This window comes from Chiloscyllium punctatum, chromosome 8 (assembly GCF_047496795.1).
Source record: "Chiloscyllium punctatum isolate Juve2018m chromosome 8, sChiPun1.3, whole genome shotgun sequence".
NCBI classification, from domain to species: domain Eukaryota; kingdom Metazoa; phylum Chordata; class Chondrichthyes; order Orectolobiformes; family Hemiscylliidae; genus Chiloscyllium; species Chiloscyllium punctatum.
Window position 1 is genome coordinate 80,226,659 of NC_092746.1, and position 16,391 is coordinate 80,243,049.

Here is a 16,391-nt window from a genome sequence, read left to right on the forward strand (position 1 = left end):
TCTGGACAGGAAAGTTGTCCTCCACCATTCCTGCACTGGTCAAATATCATGGTGGCAGGAAGATAGCGAATTTTTCCACCTCTCCTTGCCTCACGAGACTGAGCACATACCCAGGGCTGGGCCGGGCACTGGCAGGTGGGACTAGATTGGGTTGGGATATCTGGTCAGCATGGACAGGTTGGACTGAAGGGTCTGTTTCCATGCTGTACATCTCTATTACTCTATGACTGGTTCAGGGAACATATCTGGTCAGTACACACCATCAACCCCGCCTTCTAGTGGCCCCTCCCACTCCCCTGATGGCATGCTCATTCTGGGCCTCCTCCACTGCCTAAACAAGGTCACACACAAACTGGAGGAAGAAGACCTCATCTTCCACCTCAGGAGCCTACAACCACACGGCCTCAACATTGAATCAACTCATTTCAAAATTTCCCCACTTTCCACCTCATCCCAGATCTAACTGTAGGACTCGGCTCCGCCCTCTTGACCTGTCCTACCTGTCCATCTTCCTTCCCACCTTTCCGCACCACTCTTTCCATTGAACTATCACTATTACCTCCGACCTGCACCCACCCATCATCTTCCCACCTACCCTTCCCTAGCCCCACCTCCCCCATTTATTTCTCAGTCACCTTCCCCCTCCCCAATCCATTTGAAGGATCCTACCTGAAACATCGACTTTCCTGCTCCTCGGATGCTGTCTGACTTGCTGTGCTTTTTCCAGCTCCATATTTTATCAACTTTAAAGACACGCTTAGTTGGTGTAAAGGTTCTGGCCCAGATATCAATGGCCCACAAATACTTTGATAGAGTTCTGTGTCATGTGGTACACATTTATCAGCCATGATCCTATTGAATGGCATATCAAGTTCAAAGCATCAAACAGCGTACTCCTGTGCCACATATTAACATAATCCAAATATATTATCAAAATTCCCAAATTCTCTCAATGTACATGTGCAATATATATCACCTTCTACTCTTTCATGCATTATATTGGAAGCATCAAAACGCTTTGCCTATTTTTAAGTAATAATGAGAATGGATATGATACACAAATGCTATTTTAAGAGTTTATTTTGTTTTTGGATAAAAGCAAATTACTGTGGATGCTGGAATCTGAAACCAAAAGAAAAAATGCTGGAAAATCTCAGCAGGTCTGGCAGCATCTGTAAGGAGAGAAAAGAGCTGACGTTTCGATGAGGCCACTTTCTAAAGTGGTGCTCTTAATATGTGCTCCTTCTTCTCCAACCATGGCTTCCCACCTACAGTTGTTGACAGGGCTCTTGACAGCGTGTGGTCCATCTCCCGCACCACGACCCTCACCCCCTCCCTCCCCTCCCAGAACAAGGATAGGGTCCCTCTTGTTCTCACCTTTCACCCCACCAGCCTTCACATGCAAAGAATAATCCTCCGCCATTTTCGCCAACTCCAACACAACGCCATCACTAAACACATCTTCCCTTGCCTCCCCTGTCTGCATTCCACAGAGATCGTTCCCTCCAGGACAACCTAGTCCACTCCTCCATAACACCGAACACCTCTCCCATCACACACAGCACCTTCCCATCACACCTAACACCTCTCCTATCACTCACGGCACCTTCCCATCACTCACGGCACCTTCCCATCACACACGGCACCTTCCCATCACACACAGCACCTTCCCATCACACACAGCACCTTCCCATCACACCTAACACCTCTCCCATCACACACGACACCTTCCCATGCAATCGCAGAAGGTGCAACACCTGCCCCTTTACCTCTTCCATGCTCACCATCTGAGGCCCCAAACACACATTTCAGATTAAGCAGCGTTTCACTTGTTCTTCTTTCAATTTGGTCTATTGCATTCGTTGCTCCCAATGTGGTCTCCTCTATATCGGAGAGACAAAACGCCGACTGGTGATCGCTTTCCTGAGCACCTTTGGTCTGTACGCAATCAGGTCCCGGACCTTCCCATGGCTTGCAACTTCAACCCACAATCCTGCTCCCATACCCACATGTCTGTCCTTGGCCTGCTGCAATGTTCCAGTGAAGCTCAACACAAACTGGAGGAACAGCATCTCATCTTCCAACTAGGCACATTACAGCCTGCCGGTCTCAACATTGAATTCAACAACTTCAGATGATTATCCTATCTCGACCCTCTGTTTTCATTCTGCTCCGTAATTTTATTTCATTTATTTTATTTATTTTTAAAATTTTTTTCACTGTTCTGTACCTCTTATTTCTTGATTGTCTCTCTTTCTCTTGCTCCCCACTCTCTCATCACCTTTTTCCTCTCCTCTTCTCCCCTGTTTTCCATTTAGCCTCTGCTTCACCCATCCGCCCCCATCCCCCACATATTTTGTCACACAGCACTGGCTTCAGGCTTGGTCATTCACAGCTCCTAATCTCCCTATAATCTCTCCATGCACTGTCATTATCACCTCTTTATTGCTACCTTTACTTCTGGAGCCATGACTCACCTTCTCTCAGCCTAGTATAAATACCTCCCTATTTCTCCCCTTTTTTTTAGCTTTGACAAAGGGTCAGTTAGACTCGAAACGTCAGCTCTTTTCTCTCCTTATAGACACTGCCAGACCTGCTGAGATTTTCCAGCATTTTCTCTCTTATTTTGTTTTTGGTTTAGTGTAGACTTTATCTAGATCCTAAAGAACTGTGAACCTACGATGAACAATTCCATTAGTCCTGGATTGATAAATTCACTTATGAAGCATTCTTTACAATCTTTTGACGCCTGTACTTTAAGAGTTAATTTTTCCATGTGGGAATGTAATTGGCAGGTGGCCAGCAACGTTATGTTTCAAAGGCTTAGTTTAATGTGTTGCGTTCTGAACAGAAACAGTGCACAGTTCTCCAATTCCTGCATGGCATGGAATCAAAGTTCTGTACGCTCCAGGAGAAGTCTGGAAATGCATTTGGTAAACTCATTTTACAGATAAAGTCACTAAATAATGGTGTTCCAATTGCAAATGATCACATTTCTGGTCTGGCTTTAAATAAAACCTGGCAGTATGTAACAATGGGATTGGGATACAAATATGCTGTCACATCCTGTTTATGGAAAGTAATTACTGAGCAAAAATAAAAAGACATACATGGCTTGCTTTAACTGGCAACAATTAAGTGTGATTTAAATTCAAAAATGAGAGCACAGCACATTTTATAAATGAAATTTTAAATATTGTTTATATCAAAACAAGTTCTTGCTTTTGACTTTGGATTAGAAAGTTTTGATCATGAAATTCTGCCCCTCACAGTCAAAACTTCATTGTCATCATCAATCTTGTGTGCCTACGTTAAACTTCCAATGTGACATGTGGATAATACATGCTGATTGAAGTGAGTGATGGTATACACACTGTTTCAAAGTAGCTGATACCACTGTCATTCCACCTTTTGTTTTTATTCCTTTTATTCTTCATCATTGTAAATTTCATTAGTGATTATGCTAAATGTATCTCCTCTCGAGGCCAGGGTTATTTTGATGATTTGAATCGCGCAGTTTACTCACTAGAGACCGTGGATTGCACTCGACTTAGTATGGCTCAATAGCATACATCACATAAAGCTAATGGAGAAGCAAGTTACCACAGATGGGGGAGGTGAGGTGGTAGGTGGTTAGTGGGTGTAGGTACTGGTGGAGAAAAGATGTTGGTAGTTCAGATTAAGTGATTGGAGTGTGGGAATGGCAGAACAGTTGTGTGTCTCCTGTCAGACTTGAAAGGACAGACAGACTTGAAAGGACAGACAGCCTGATTGGAAAGGGGAAAGGACATGATAACAAGTTAAAAGAAAGGGAAAAATGGTTCACAATTTGAAGGTGTTGAACAAAATTGGGAACCATTTCTTCCATTCCAATAAGACGTCTGTCCTTTCAAATCTGGCAGGAGACACACCATTATTCTACCATTCTCACATTCCATCCCTTAATCTGAACTATCAACATCTTTTCTCCCCAAGCACCTACATACGCTAACCACCACCCCTCCCCCTGCCACTATAGCATAAATTCTGCCCCTCCACTTCAGCTCTGATGAAGAGTCATCTTGACTCAAAACATTAGCTTGCTCAGCATTTGTTGTTTCAAGACAATGGGGACCAATCAGGTTGTTTATAAATGCCTGTTGTTTGTGATCAATTTGAATATCTTACATTTTGGACAAATACCCACAATGCATAGAAGACCCAAATAATCTTACTCAATCAGGAATAGATTTTCATGTTGTTATCCACGGCCTTTACTGTCCAAGTCTCTCCTTCATCCATCACTACCTTTAGTCCTTCCTTAAGCTACTCCTCCTAACCAATACTTATTTTGCTTGACATCAAATTTTGTCAGGAAATCTATGAAATTTTAGTTCATTAAAGGCACTATATAAATGCAAGTTTTGATTTGATTTATTATTGTCACATGTACTAACAGACAGTGAAAAGTATTGTTTTGCATGTTAACCAGACAAATCATGCTGAACATAAGTACATCTGGATAATAGAACAGAATACAGAATAAAATGTTAAAGTTACACAGAAGCTGCAAAGAAAGATCAACTCTAGTATATGAGAGATCAGTTCACAAGTTTGATAAACCACCAGGTATTTTTATTTGTGTGGACGAGTCAACTGGAACTGGCAGTATAGATATCAAACAGAAAAGAAATGGATGATATTGTGTCTCCTGGAGTTCTGGTTGAATATTTACAGCGTTCCTGTGGTGTGCACAGTGGTAGTTGTAGTTAGAGTAGTATAATTCTACATTTGTACATCAATTTCAACAGGTTTAACTGTTTTGAACATATTCAGGAAATGGCAATCATTCAATATGCTGTCTTGATAGTAATTTGAACCTCACTCCTGCAATATAATCATGCTGTTTAGTTGGAACTGATACATTGCATTCCGCCATTGTTAGCATTTAGGGTGCTGTGTTCTGGGCTCTTCGTACATACAGCCTCTTCACCTGATAAACAGATATACACTAAGCCTCGCACTGCACACTTAATAGTGACAAAGTATATGAGAAAATTGGGTTTCATAAGATTTTCCATCACTGCCACCTGCTTTCAACCGCATTCCCGCCCCTCCCCCAACGCTTGTAGGTCAGTGAGGGGGAGATCCAAAAGAGCAGTGAGGTATACCATTGATTTAGTGACAGGTCAAATTTCAAGCCCCTCTCCTGTTAGTACACACACAGGTTCTGCTTCCAAATTCTGCATTCACATCCAATGGGCCACTCATGCCTTGATGGATCAGGGTAGTAACTCCTTGGTGCCTTTGAGTTGTGGAAACCCGTGGGAAAATATGTGATAGTCCCCCTCTCACTGATTTAAAGGTCGCCAGGGGTCAGGGGGCAGGGTCCCTGTGATATGAAGAACATGGCCTGCCCACTGCCTCGACCCTTCCCGATCAAAATCCTTTGTAATGGGGGATAGTGTCAAGTGACCATTCTGCTCTTGACTTTAGTGGGGTCCTTAAGTGCAAATGGACAGCTATGGAAATCCCTGCCTCTAAAGTACCTGTGACAGGGGGTCAGTGTCAGGTGGGTAGCTCAACAACTTTAGCTGGTGTCAAGCAAGTCAGAAGAATGTCCTTTGAGGTTCCCTGCGCTCATCAGAAGCATTCCCTCATAAGACCGAATCCCTCCATTACTCTCTGCCCCACAGCCTCTCAAATCCAGCCCTACAAGATGCTTCATCCCATCAGTCACCTTGCTGGGCTTGCCAGCAAGGCCCTGCAAATATCCAGACTTAACTAAAAATCCACCTCTCAAAGTGTCCACCTCTATGGGCACGACTGCAGTCACAGCAATAGCCGCTGCTCGAAACTGGTGCTGCTGGGTTGTCAGAAGGCCAGCAGCTCGCAAAGCAGAACTTTCTCCCCAAATGGAGGGTGCAGGGATGGAGGTATTTAATGTCCCATGCAGTGTTGAATGGCTGATGACTGCAGGTGCATCCATGATCACTGGGAATGCCCTGCCATTCGATAGATTCTGTTCACAAAATCTTCCTATTGCATGGGACAACCCACCCCTTTAGCTGCCGTGAAATTGTTTATGACCATGAGAGAAATGCCTGTGTCTTGAACTGACAGCCTGTTAAATCCTGCACCTCCAAATAGCTCATCTACTGTGTCTGTTAGTCTCGATGTGGTCTCCTCTACAACGGGGAGACAGGACGCCAACTTCGAGAATGCTTCAGGGAACATCTCTGGGACACACACAGCCAACAATCCCACTGCCCTGTGGCCAACCACTTAGTCCTGGGCCTCCTCCAACATGAAATCCAAGCCACCCAACGACTGGAGGAAAAACGACTCATCTTCCTCCTTGCGACCTTTCAACCACACGGCATTTGGGATGGGACCATTCGCCGCCGTCGATTCGCCACTGCCCTTTCACCGCCAAGGACGCTTCACCACAGTGGTTGTAACTCATTTTTATGTATAAACCAATAAAATGATATTTATTTCACCTCTTTTTTTAATCAATATGTATTATGTTGTCGTATAAATAAAGGGGACTGAGAAGTATGAAAGAACAGGCGGGAGGGAAAACAATCAGTACATATATCTTTCCGGTGGTGAATAGTCTCCAGAGGTCAAATGACCCCAGTGGAGAAACGCCGGTGGCGAACCGGCAGTGGCTAATCGGCGGCGGTGAATGTGCCTTGGCGAATCCTCACCATCCCACGGCATTAATGTTGCTTTCACCAGTTTCCCTATCTCCCCTCCCCCCACCTCAACCCAGCTCCCACCCTCCAACCTGCCACCGCCCTCTTGAACTGTCCTACCTGTCCACCTTCCTTCCCACCTTTCCACTCCACCATCCCCACCGACCTATCACTCTGCCCCCCACCTGCATCTAGCTATCACCTTCCCAGCTAACTGACCCCTCCCTCCACCTTCCTATTTATCTCTCAGCCACCTTCCCCCGCCACTCCCACAATATTCCTGAGAAAGGGCTTACGCCCAATATGTTGACTCTTCTGCTCCTTGGATGCTGCTTGACCTGCTGTGCTTTTCCAGCACCACACTCTCCTTGTAATCATTTATTTTCATAAGTCATTTGCAAAGCCATTAGGACTCAGTATTCACAGCAAAATAAATTAAATTATAGAATGTGAACCAAAACCACTGTAAAAGTTTTGAAATCTAGTATAGTGAAGAGAAATTTGCAATTAATTAATTACCTTGAAACAGTTACCTGGATCGTAGGTTACCTCTCAGTTATACATTGTCTTTAATTTGTTGGATCTTTGCATTCTGAAGTGGGGTGGCTGAAAAATGGGAAGGGATGTTGATCTGCTGAGCTTTCAACTCTTTCCTCTTGCATTTCCATAAATATAGTAAAGCATACTGAAATGCTAACACAGGAAAGGAATCAGACAAACATTTACACTGTTTCAAAGATCATGATATTAGCACAGGCGACTAAATTCTTGGTCAAAACAGTCGATTCTTTAAGATAATTAAAGGAAGAAACAGAGGGGTAGAGAGAGAGAGCCAAAGATGTTTAGAGCGTGAATCTCAGACCATAAGATCTAAGTGGTTGAAGGTATAGTCTCCATTGATGGTGCTAAAGAAGTTCAGGGTGTATGAGAGGTCCATAGGGTTCAAGGTGGTGTCAGAGCCAGAAGGGACTGATTAGAACTTGAATGATATTTATAAAATCAATCTAGTGATGGACGAGATATCAATCTCAGTCATTTAATGTACTGGGCACAGTCGAACTGAAATTTGGTATTTTCAGTCATAGACAATAGACAAGACAGTAGGTGCAGGAGTAGGCCATTCTGCCCTTCGAGCCTGCACCACCATTCGTTATGATCATGGCTGATCATCCTTAATCAGCATCCTGTTCCTGCCTTATCTCCATAACCCTTGATTCCACTATCCTTGAGAGCTCTATCCAACTCTTTCTTTACTGAATCCAGAGACTGGGCCTCCACTGCCCTCTGGGGCAGAGCATTCCCCACACCCACCACTCTCTGGGTGAAGAAGTTTCTCCTCATCTCTGTCCTAAATGTCCTACCCCTTATTTTTAAACTGTGTCCTCTGGTTTGGGGCTCACCCATCAGTGGAAACATGTTTCCTGCCTCCAGAGTGTCCAATCCTTGAATAATCTTGTACATCTCAATCAGATCCCTTCTCAGTCTTCTAAACTTAAGGGTGTACAAGCCCAGTCGCTCCAATCTTTCAACATAAGATAGTCCCGCCATTCCAGGAATTGACCTCATGAACCTACGCTGCACTCCCTCAATAGCAAGAATGTCTTTCCTCAAATTTGGAGACCAGAACTGCACATAATATTCCAGGTGCGGTCTCACCAGGGCCCTGTATAGCTGCAGAAGAACCTCTTTGCTTCTATACTCAATCCCTCTTGTTATGAAAGCCAGCATGCTATTAGCTTTTTTCACTATCTGCTGTACCTGCATACTTGCCTTCATTGACTGGTGTACAAGAACACCCAGATCTCTTTGTACTGCCCCTTTACCTAACTTGACTCCATTTAGGTAGTAATCTGCCTTCCTGTTCTTGCCACCAAAGTGGATAACCATACATTTATCTACATTAAACTGCATCTGCCATGCATCTGTCCACTCACCTAACCTGTTCAGGTCACCCTGTAATCTCCTAAAATCCCTAACATCCTCCTCACATTTCACCCTGCCACCCAGCTTTGTATCATCAGCAAATTTGCTAATGTTACTATTAATACCATCTTCTATATCATTAATATATATTGTAAAAAGCTGCGGTCCCAGCACTGATCCCTGTGGTACCCCACTGGTCACTGCCTGCCATTCCGAAAGGGTGCCGTTTATCACTACTCTTTGTTTCCTGTCAGCCAACCAATTTTCAATCCAAGTCAGTACTTTGCCCCCAATACCATGCGCCCTAATTTTGCTCACTAACCTCCTACGTGGGACTTTATCAAAGGCTTTCTGAAAGTCCAGGTACACTACATCCACTGGATCTCCTTTGTCCATCTTCAGAGTTACATCCTCAAAAAATTCCAGAAGATTAGTCAAGCATGATTTCCCCTTCATAAATCCATGCTGACTCTGACCTACCCTGTTACTGCTATCCAGATGTGTCATAATTCCATCTTTTATAATTGACTCCAGCATCTTTCCCACCACTGAGGCCAGACTAACTGGTCTATAATTTCCTGCTTTCTCTCTCGCTCCTTTCTTAAAAAGTGGTACAACATTAGCCACCCTCCAATCCGCAGGAACTGATCCTGAATCTATCGAACTCTGAAAAATAATCACCAACGCATCCACGATTTCTCGAGCCACCTCCTTCAGTACCCTGGGATGTAGACCATCAGGCCCCGGGGACTTATCAGCCTTCAGACCTAACAGTCTCTCCAACACCAATTCCTGGCAAATATAAATTCCCTTCAGTTCAGGTCCTTCAGCCACTGTTACCTCAGGGAGATTGCTTGTGTCTTCCCCAGTGAACACTGATCTGAAGTACCAATTCAATTCTTCTGCCATTTCTTTGTTCCCTGTAATATATTCCCCTGTTTCTGTCTTCAAGGGCTCAATTTTAGTCTTAACCATTTTTTTCCCTTTCACATGCTTAAAAAAGATTTTACTAAGCTCCTTTATATTTTTGGCCAGTTTGCCTTCGTATCTCATTTTTTCTCTGCATATTTCCTTCTTAGTAATCCTCTGTTGTTCTTTAAAAGCTTCCCAGTCCTCCATTTTCCCACTTATCTTTGCTATGTTATACTTTTTCTCTTTTGACTTTATATATTTCTTAACTTCCCTCGTCAGCCATGGCCACCCATGCTTCTTCCTCGGATCTTTCTTCCTTTTTGGAATGAACTGATCCTGCATCTTCTGCATTATACACAGAAATATCCGCCATTGTTCCTCCACTGTCACCCCTGCTAAGGTATTGCACCATTGAACTTTGGCCAGCTCTCCCTCATATCTCCATAGTTCCCTTTATTCAACTGCAATATTGTCACTACCGATTGTACCCTCTCCCTTTCAAATTGCAGATTGAAGCTTTGTATTATGGTCACTACTTCCCAATGGCTCCTTCATTTTGAGGTCCTTGATCAATCCTGGTTCTTTGCATAATACCAAATCCAGAATTGTCTTCTCCCTGGTAGGCTCCAGCACCAGCTGTTCTAAGAATCCATCTCGAAGGCACTCCACACAGTCTCTTTCTTGAGGTCCAATACTATCCTGATTCTCCCAGTTGACCTGCATGTTGAAATCCCTCATAACAACTGTAGTAACATCTTTGCAACAGGCCAATTTCAGCTCCTTATTCAACTTACACCCTACATCCATACTACTGTTTGGGGGCCTGTAGATAACTCCCAAGAGGGTCTTTCTACCCTTAGAATTTCTCAGCTCTATCCATACTGACTCTACATCCCCTGATTCTAGATCCCCCCGCGCAAGGGACTGAATATCATCCCTTACCAACATGGCCACCCCACCCCCTCTGCCCGTCAGTCTGTCCTTACGATAGCACGTATAGCCTTGAATATTCATTTCCCAGGCCCTGTCCACTTGAAGTCACGTCTCAGTTTCCCCACAATATTGTATCTGCCAATTTCCAAAAGAGCCTCAAGCTCATCCATTTTATTTCTAATGCTTCGTGCGTTCATGTATAGTATTTTTAATTTGTTACTGCCCTCACCCTTCCTATCAACCCCTATTTCACTCAACCTTACAGCATGATCCCTTTTTGAGTTTTCTGCTTCATTGATACCATTGTCTTTCTTGACTTCCCTTGTTCTAATTTATGCTTACCACAAAACATACCCCAGTAATCCAAGAATTTAAATCCTTGCTTCCTGGACCAGTTCCCCAGCCACACATTCAAGTCCATTATCTCCCTGTTCCTGGCCTCTCCAGCCCGAGGAACTGGAAGCAAACCGGAGATAACCACCTTGGACCCCCTGCTTTTCAGCCTTCTTCCTAGTTCTCCGAAGTCCCGCTGTAGTATGTTCCGCCTCTTCTTCCCGACATCATTTGTGCCGACATGTACCACCACCTCTGGCTCTTCACCTTCATCCTTGAGGATTTCCTGCACTCTGTCTGCGATGTCCTTAATCCTGGCACCAGGAAGGCAACACACCATCCTTAAGTCCCACCTGCTGCCACAGAAACCCCATTCAGTTCCTCTCACTATGGAGTCCCCTATTACCACGGCTCTGTGCGATGTCTGACTCCTCGGCTCTGCCTCCATGCCAACGTTTAATTGACAGACCTGACCGCCTCACGGACTGACAGTGTCATCTGTCTCTACTGCTTCCAAAAGATTCAACTTGTTCTTGACAGGTACGTCCCCTGGCGTCTCTTGCACCTGTCTCCTCTCCACCTTCCTCATCGTCTTCTCTCTTCTGCTCTCTTCTGGTATGGTCGGTGTAATAACCTCGCTGAAGGTCCTGTCCAGAAAGATCTCGTTCTCTCGGATAAGCCTAAGGTCCTTGTGTTCTTTCTTCAGCGCTGCAATATGCTCTGTCAGTAGATGAACATGTACACACTTTCCACACTTATACGAGCCAGACACACCAGAGTCATTGATCTCCCACATCAAGCATGTAGTGCACTGAACCAGCTGGGCAGTCATGTCTTCACCCTCTTCAACTGTGGTGTAATCACTTCACTCAACCTCCTTGTCGAAGACTCCTGAGCTAAAGACTCTCTCTTCTCTCAACAGGAACTTCCCTGGACTCTCTTTTTGGGGCAAGTCTGTGGACTTTAAAGTTAGGTTAGAGGAGGAGAGTGGGAGGGAAGCCCTACTTTGTAGGACCTGGGGTCGAGAACACACCCACTCAAATAACAATCACTTACCTTCCCAACCGGCTCTGCGCTCCGACTTCACTTCCACCCAGCTCCCGCCACTCTCTGCTGCAAAAAAAAACTTGACTCTCCAGTGTAACAAAAGAAGAACAGTGTTTTTTTTTAATAAAGACGTCTTCCATGTTTAGCTGCCATGGACTACATGAGTCACTCCGTCACAGGTACTCTTTTTTGTCCTGTAATTAAATGACTAGGGAGGTATTGACGATTCAGGTTTCCCTTTATGTAAATAACCTATCCTGGACTGTAGGTGCAGTCGGCACTGAGCCAAACCATCAGTGGGAGGACTAATATTTCCAGTGGTGGCAGGGCTCCAGTAATTTCAGGTTATCAGTGTTTGTAGATTGAGAATACTAACTGACTAGAAAATGCAAATTCATTACCCATCTATCATCGATGCTTTCGAAATATTCTTCAACACTGGAATCTGGTGAGCGTTGTCATAGAAACAACTACTCTCTGGTTGTGAATGCATTTCCAAGGCATTTCTCTGCAGACTGAGAGCATCTTCTGAGGATAGGAAATGGTGCACCGATCAGTCTGGAGCAAGGTGATATTTCATGGTTTTATATCTGTGTATCTGTATGTTTATAATCCAGCAATCTGAAAGAATCAGCTTAATTTGCTTCATATATTTTCATCCCAAAATGAAACCTTATTCCTGCTGAAATATATATATTCTCCAAGGTATGTTCAAAATTTGTAGGTTCTATGAGGTAAGAAACATATTTAAATAGATAGTATAATTGAATAATGCTTACATCTGGATGGATGGACAAATATTAAATGCATTAAACAATCTTTTGAGCATGATACCTAAATTTTAGTTTGCATGGTGCACTTCTAACATTTTTTTTCAAAAGCAATATTTTTGTCAGAAACAAACTGCAGCACATCAATTATTACTTGCTTGCAAATGAATTAAGCGAGATAGAGGTCTGTGCTAGGAGGGAAGCGAAGAACTTTGCGAATGGTACTGACCTGCTTGTTAAGTGAGAAGGCAGAGGCCGTTGTCTTTAATCCTCCTTCAATCAACTCACACTAATCAGTACTGATAGTTGCAAAATTTAGCCTGGATCTACTTAAGTAATCTAGATTGACATGAAAGGGAGGGATAGGAAGGAACAGAGAGAAACGAGGAAAACGAGAAGAGACAAAGGCAAAAAAGGCAAGAAAGACTGGAATCACTTTTCTAGATAAATTATCTCTCTTTCTGGTTGTCAAGTTACTTGACTAGCTGTAAGGCCACATTCACACCAGGTGTACTATGTGACGTACACAGCTACTAGTGAGTTATGCAAGGTAAAAACCAGCTGGATTCAACTGCCTTTTCTCATGCATTATTAAGTGGACTGAGAATAGACTGCTTGTATCATCGGGATCAAGGTACTGAATAATACTGAAGTTTATCATTGTTATGGATACAGCAAAGAAAACCAAAGACAACAGGAACAGCCCTTCAAGTCTTTCCCAGTGACAGTCCTTTTCAGTATTTATTTATATCCTAATGCTTACGTAAGTCACAGTCTCAAAGTCTGCATTAAAATTTGGTGCGTAATTGGGCACCGTGGCATCCATCTTAATGTCAGATCCACTCCTGACAAGTCAAAGATACGTGACGTGTCTCATCTCTGCTCTATAATTGTGATAGTTACTGTGGGATAAAAGAATCAGCCTTTTGTGGTGAAGATAAAACAGTCTATCGCTTTAAATGGTATTTTGGAAACAGCCACTCTCTTTTAACGTCAATTGTGAAAGTGGACATGGCTCGACGTTTTGCTATCTTATTTAACTACCACTGTGCCTCCATTAACCAAACCAGGGAACTATATAGATTTGGGTGACTGGACCACTTGGACATCTCCATCAAGCTTCCCATGTTGGTGGGGCTGTTGTTGGTCAACTTAATTCTGCATGTTGCCATGCTTAAAACGCCGAAGGCCAAAAATGTCTCCTGGGTGAGTACTTTATGATCAAGGTAGCAGCTAAAGTGTATACATTCTCCAGTTTAAGACTATATTGATTTTTATAATTGTTGCATTAAGTTAATGTTAGTTTTCAACTTTTTTATTAATATAATCAAACATTAGCTAATGATTCAAAGCTGTCACTTTAAATATCTCTTTAAATATTTGGAAGAACCTTCTCCTGTGGGACATTTTTTTGGAACTACCAGGAAGCAAATGTTTGAGAGCATGATTTTTCCTGCTGTGTTATGTTTCAACTGTTTAGTTAGAAGTTCATAAATTGCAATTGTTTCTGTGACACATTTATATGTAGTAAGTGAAAAAGAAATTGTGCCCCACGGGTGAATCTTATATGTGAAAAAGATTTCAGGAGCTTTCATCACAAAAACCTTGTTGAAAAGCAGTTGATAGTGATCAATAAGATCTGCAAGGTTTGTTACTAGCACATGAAAGAAAGTTGAATACTTTGCAAGTACACCCATTGAAACAAAAAAAAACCACAGGCACAAAGAAACAGATGGATAGATTGTAAATCAGAAAGAAGTTTAGATTAAACAAGCAGCATGTAACCTCTAGATCCTTTCATTATTATTTGATGCATCTTGATGAGTGTCATTTAGGAAATGAAACATCAGGTTTTTTTTTGAATCTTTTGTTTTTACATCTGCGTACGTGCAGTTCCAATCAACTATAAGTGAAGCCTGCCCCTGTAATAGGGTCTAAAGCAGGAAGAACAGATGCCAGTCCTAGATAGAGATTAGTTCTTTTAATGTAAAGTGCTGCACAGTCTAAATCCAAGTTGATTTGCTCATACTTTGTGAGACTCCTATTATATGCTGTATGTAGTAATTCTGTGATCCAGCTGTAACAACTTACAGGATGTTAGCATGACCTATTTTGCCTTTCAAATGATATCAGTTTTATTGCGGGTAACAAGCAGCATGTTACCTTTTGTATTATTTACATTTAGTGTATAAAATATCTAACGTAAGTTTCTTTGGCCATTGTGATGAGCACAGCTAACGCTTCTCTTCAAAACAATTTGAAAGTAGGTTTAACAATGTTATATATTGCTTATAAATTTTGATTATTGTTTGTAATTCAATAATGAGCAAACAAAACCACCATAATTTATGCTCCTGCACTTATCAAATATTTACACTTTCATTACAGCTATGCTTATAAATTAACCAGCATACAAAGTTGCAGTGCTAGCTTTTAAATGTCTACTCTCTTCTGGGATTGGCAGATTTACTATCCTTGTGATGGCTTGTGAAGTTTTCTTTTGCCTGTTATGTCACAGAGTTAGCAGTAAATAATGTACATTTTTGGGAGCGCTATTTCCAACTGAAACAGCTTCAATGGCAAAGCGATACCATGATTGCAAGGTACTGTTTCATGGAGTAATGGGATGTTATTGGTTTTCATTTTCATTTTCCATCTATGCTAAACTCCTTAGCTCGGCAGCCTGCTGTGGGGAGACCCAGGGGAGAATGCTTCTGAAAGAGGCAGGGCAAATTAGAGCATGGATCTCCATCAGCTGTTTTCATGTCATTACTTAAAGGTTTGAAAGAAACAATGGTGATGGACTAAGAACAGACCATGCTGTTTGTCCACTTTGCAAGGTATGTTGCGTGTTGTGAAGTAAATACAGGACTGGAGACAAGGAAATCCACTTAAAGTAAAGGAGCCCTGGAGTCAAATAGCATTGTGATGTTTAGCCATTAAGGGATATAATATATTTAAACTTGCATCAAATTTCAGTTAGATTTTAGGCTGAATGTTTCAGTTGACACATACAGAAATTGTCATCAATTTATGGCATGAGATAACACTATCTTTCAGAGAAATTGCAATTGTTTGGCTAATGGTTTCATATTAACTATGTGATTGATTTGACCATAATTTTTGTCAACTAAAAAAGAAAGACAGGTGAGGTTATTAATAATTCTTGCAGTAATACTGTAACAACACATTAAAAGGAGCAGATGCAGAACACTGCCAGATGAATAAAAATGGCCACTGCTTCACATTTGCTGGTTTTTAATCCGCTTCAACTGTGATCCATTCTTGCATCACTTACAGACTCTGTATATAAAACCCTTTTAGAAGCTGTCAGTGACTCCTTTTTTGTTTAACGACATTATCGTGAAATCAAGCATTCTGCACCTATTCTTGCTGTGCTACAAGCAAACAATAGAAGCGGGAAGTTGCAACAGGGAGTGGAAAATGGGAATTTTATACCAAGTTCCTGTAATGTCTAATCTTTTTTAGTTTACAGGAAATGTAAAGGATGTAATACTTCTGTTACAATGTGATAGCACACTTCACACTGCTCAGATCATTTTTTCATTTCATTAATGTGTTTTTCTTTTCTTATTAAAAAATAAGGAAATGGTTAATAGATTTTTATCTTTACGGTGAAAATTAAATTATCCAAATAATTAACATGGGATAGCTTACTCTTTTACTCCTTGGAAAATACATTGGCACTTTTTGCATCATTTGAGCAAGAAATAATCATTAGGAAGAGAAATAGCTGGTGAATCAGTTATTCAGAAGAACAGAAAACAGATGG

General features: G+C 42.2%; 1 protein-coding gene across 7 annotated transcripts in view; it reads left to right on the forward strand.

The window, feature by feature from the left end:
- Positions 1 to 16,391, forward strand: part of LOC140480693 (voltage-dependent L-type calcium channel subunit beta-2-like) — a 349,445-nt gene that overhangs the window by 158,281 nt on the left and 174,773 nt on the right. Inside the window, exon 1 of one of the 7 annotated variants that reach the window (XM_072575921.1) lies at positions 12,355 to 12,396. The exons of 4 other annotated variants lie outside the window; for them this stretch is intronic. In XM_072575921.1, the coding sequence (XP_072432022.1) occupies positions 12,370 to 12,396 (27 nt within the window). In that variant the 5' untranslated portion in view covers positions 12,355 to 12,369. Of the gene's footprint in view, positions 1 to 12,354; positions 12,397 to 12,959; positions 13,805 to 15,419; positions 15,439 to 16,391 lie in introns of those variants that run through there. 2 more of the 7 variants (XM_072575914.1, XM_072575924.1) reach the window with 2 other exon arrangements.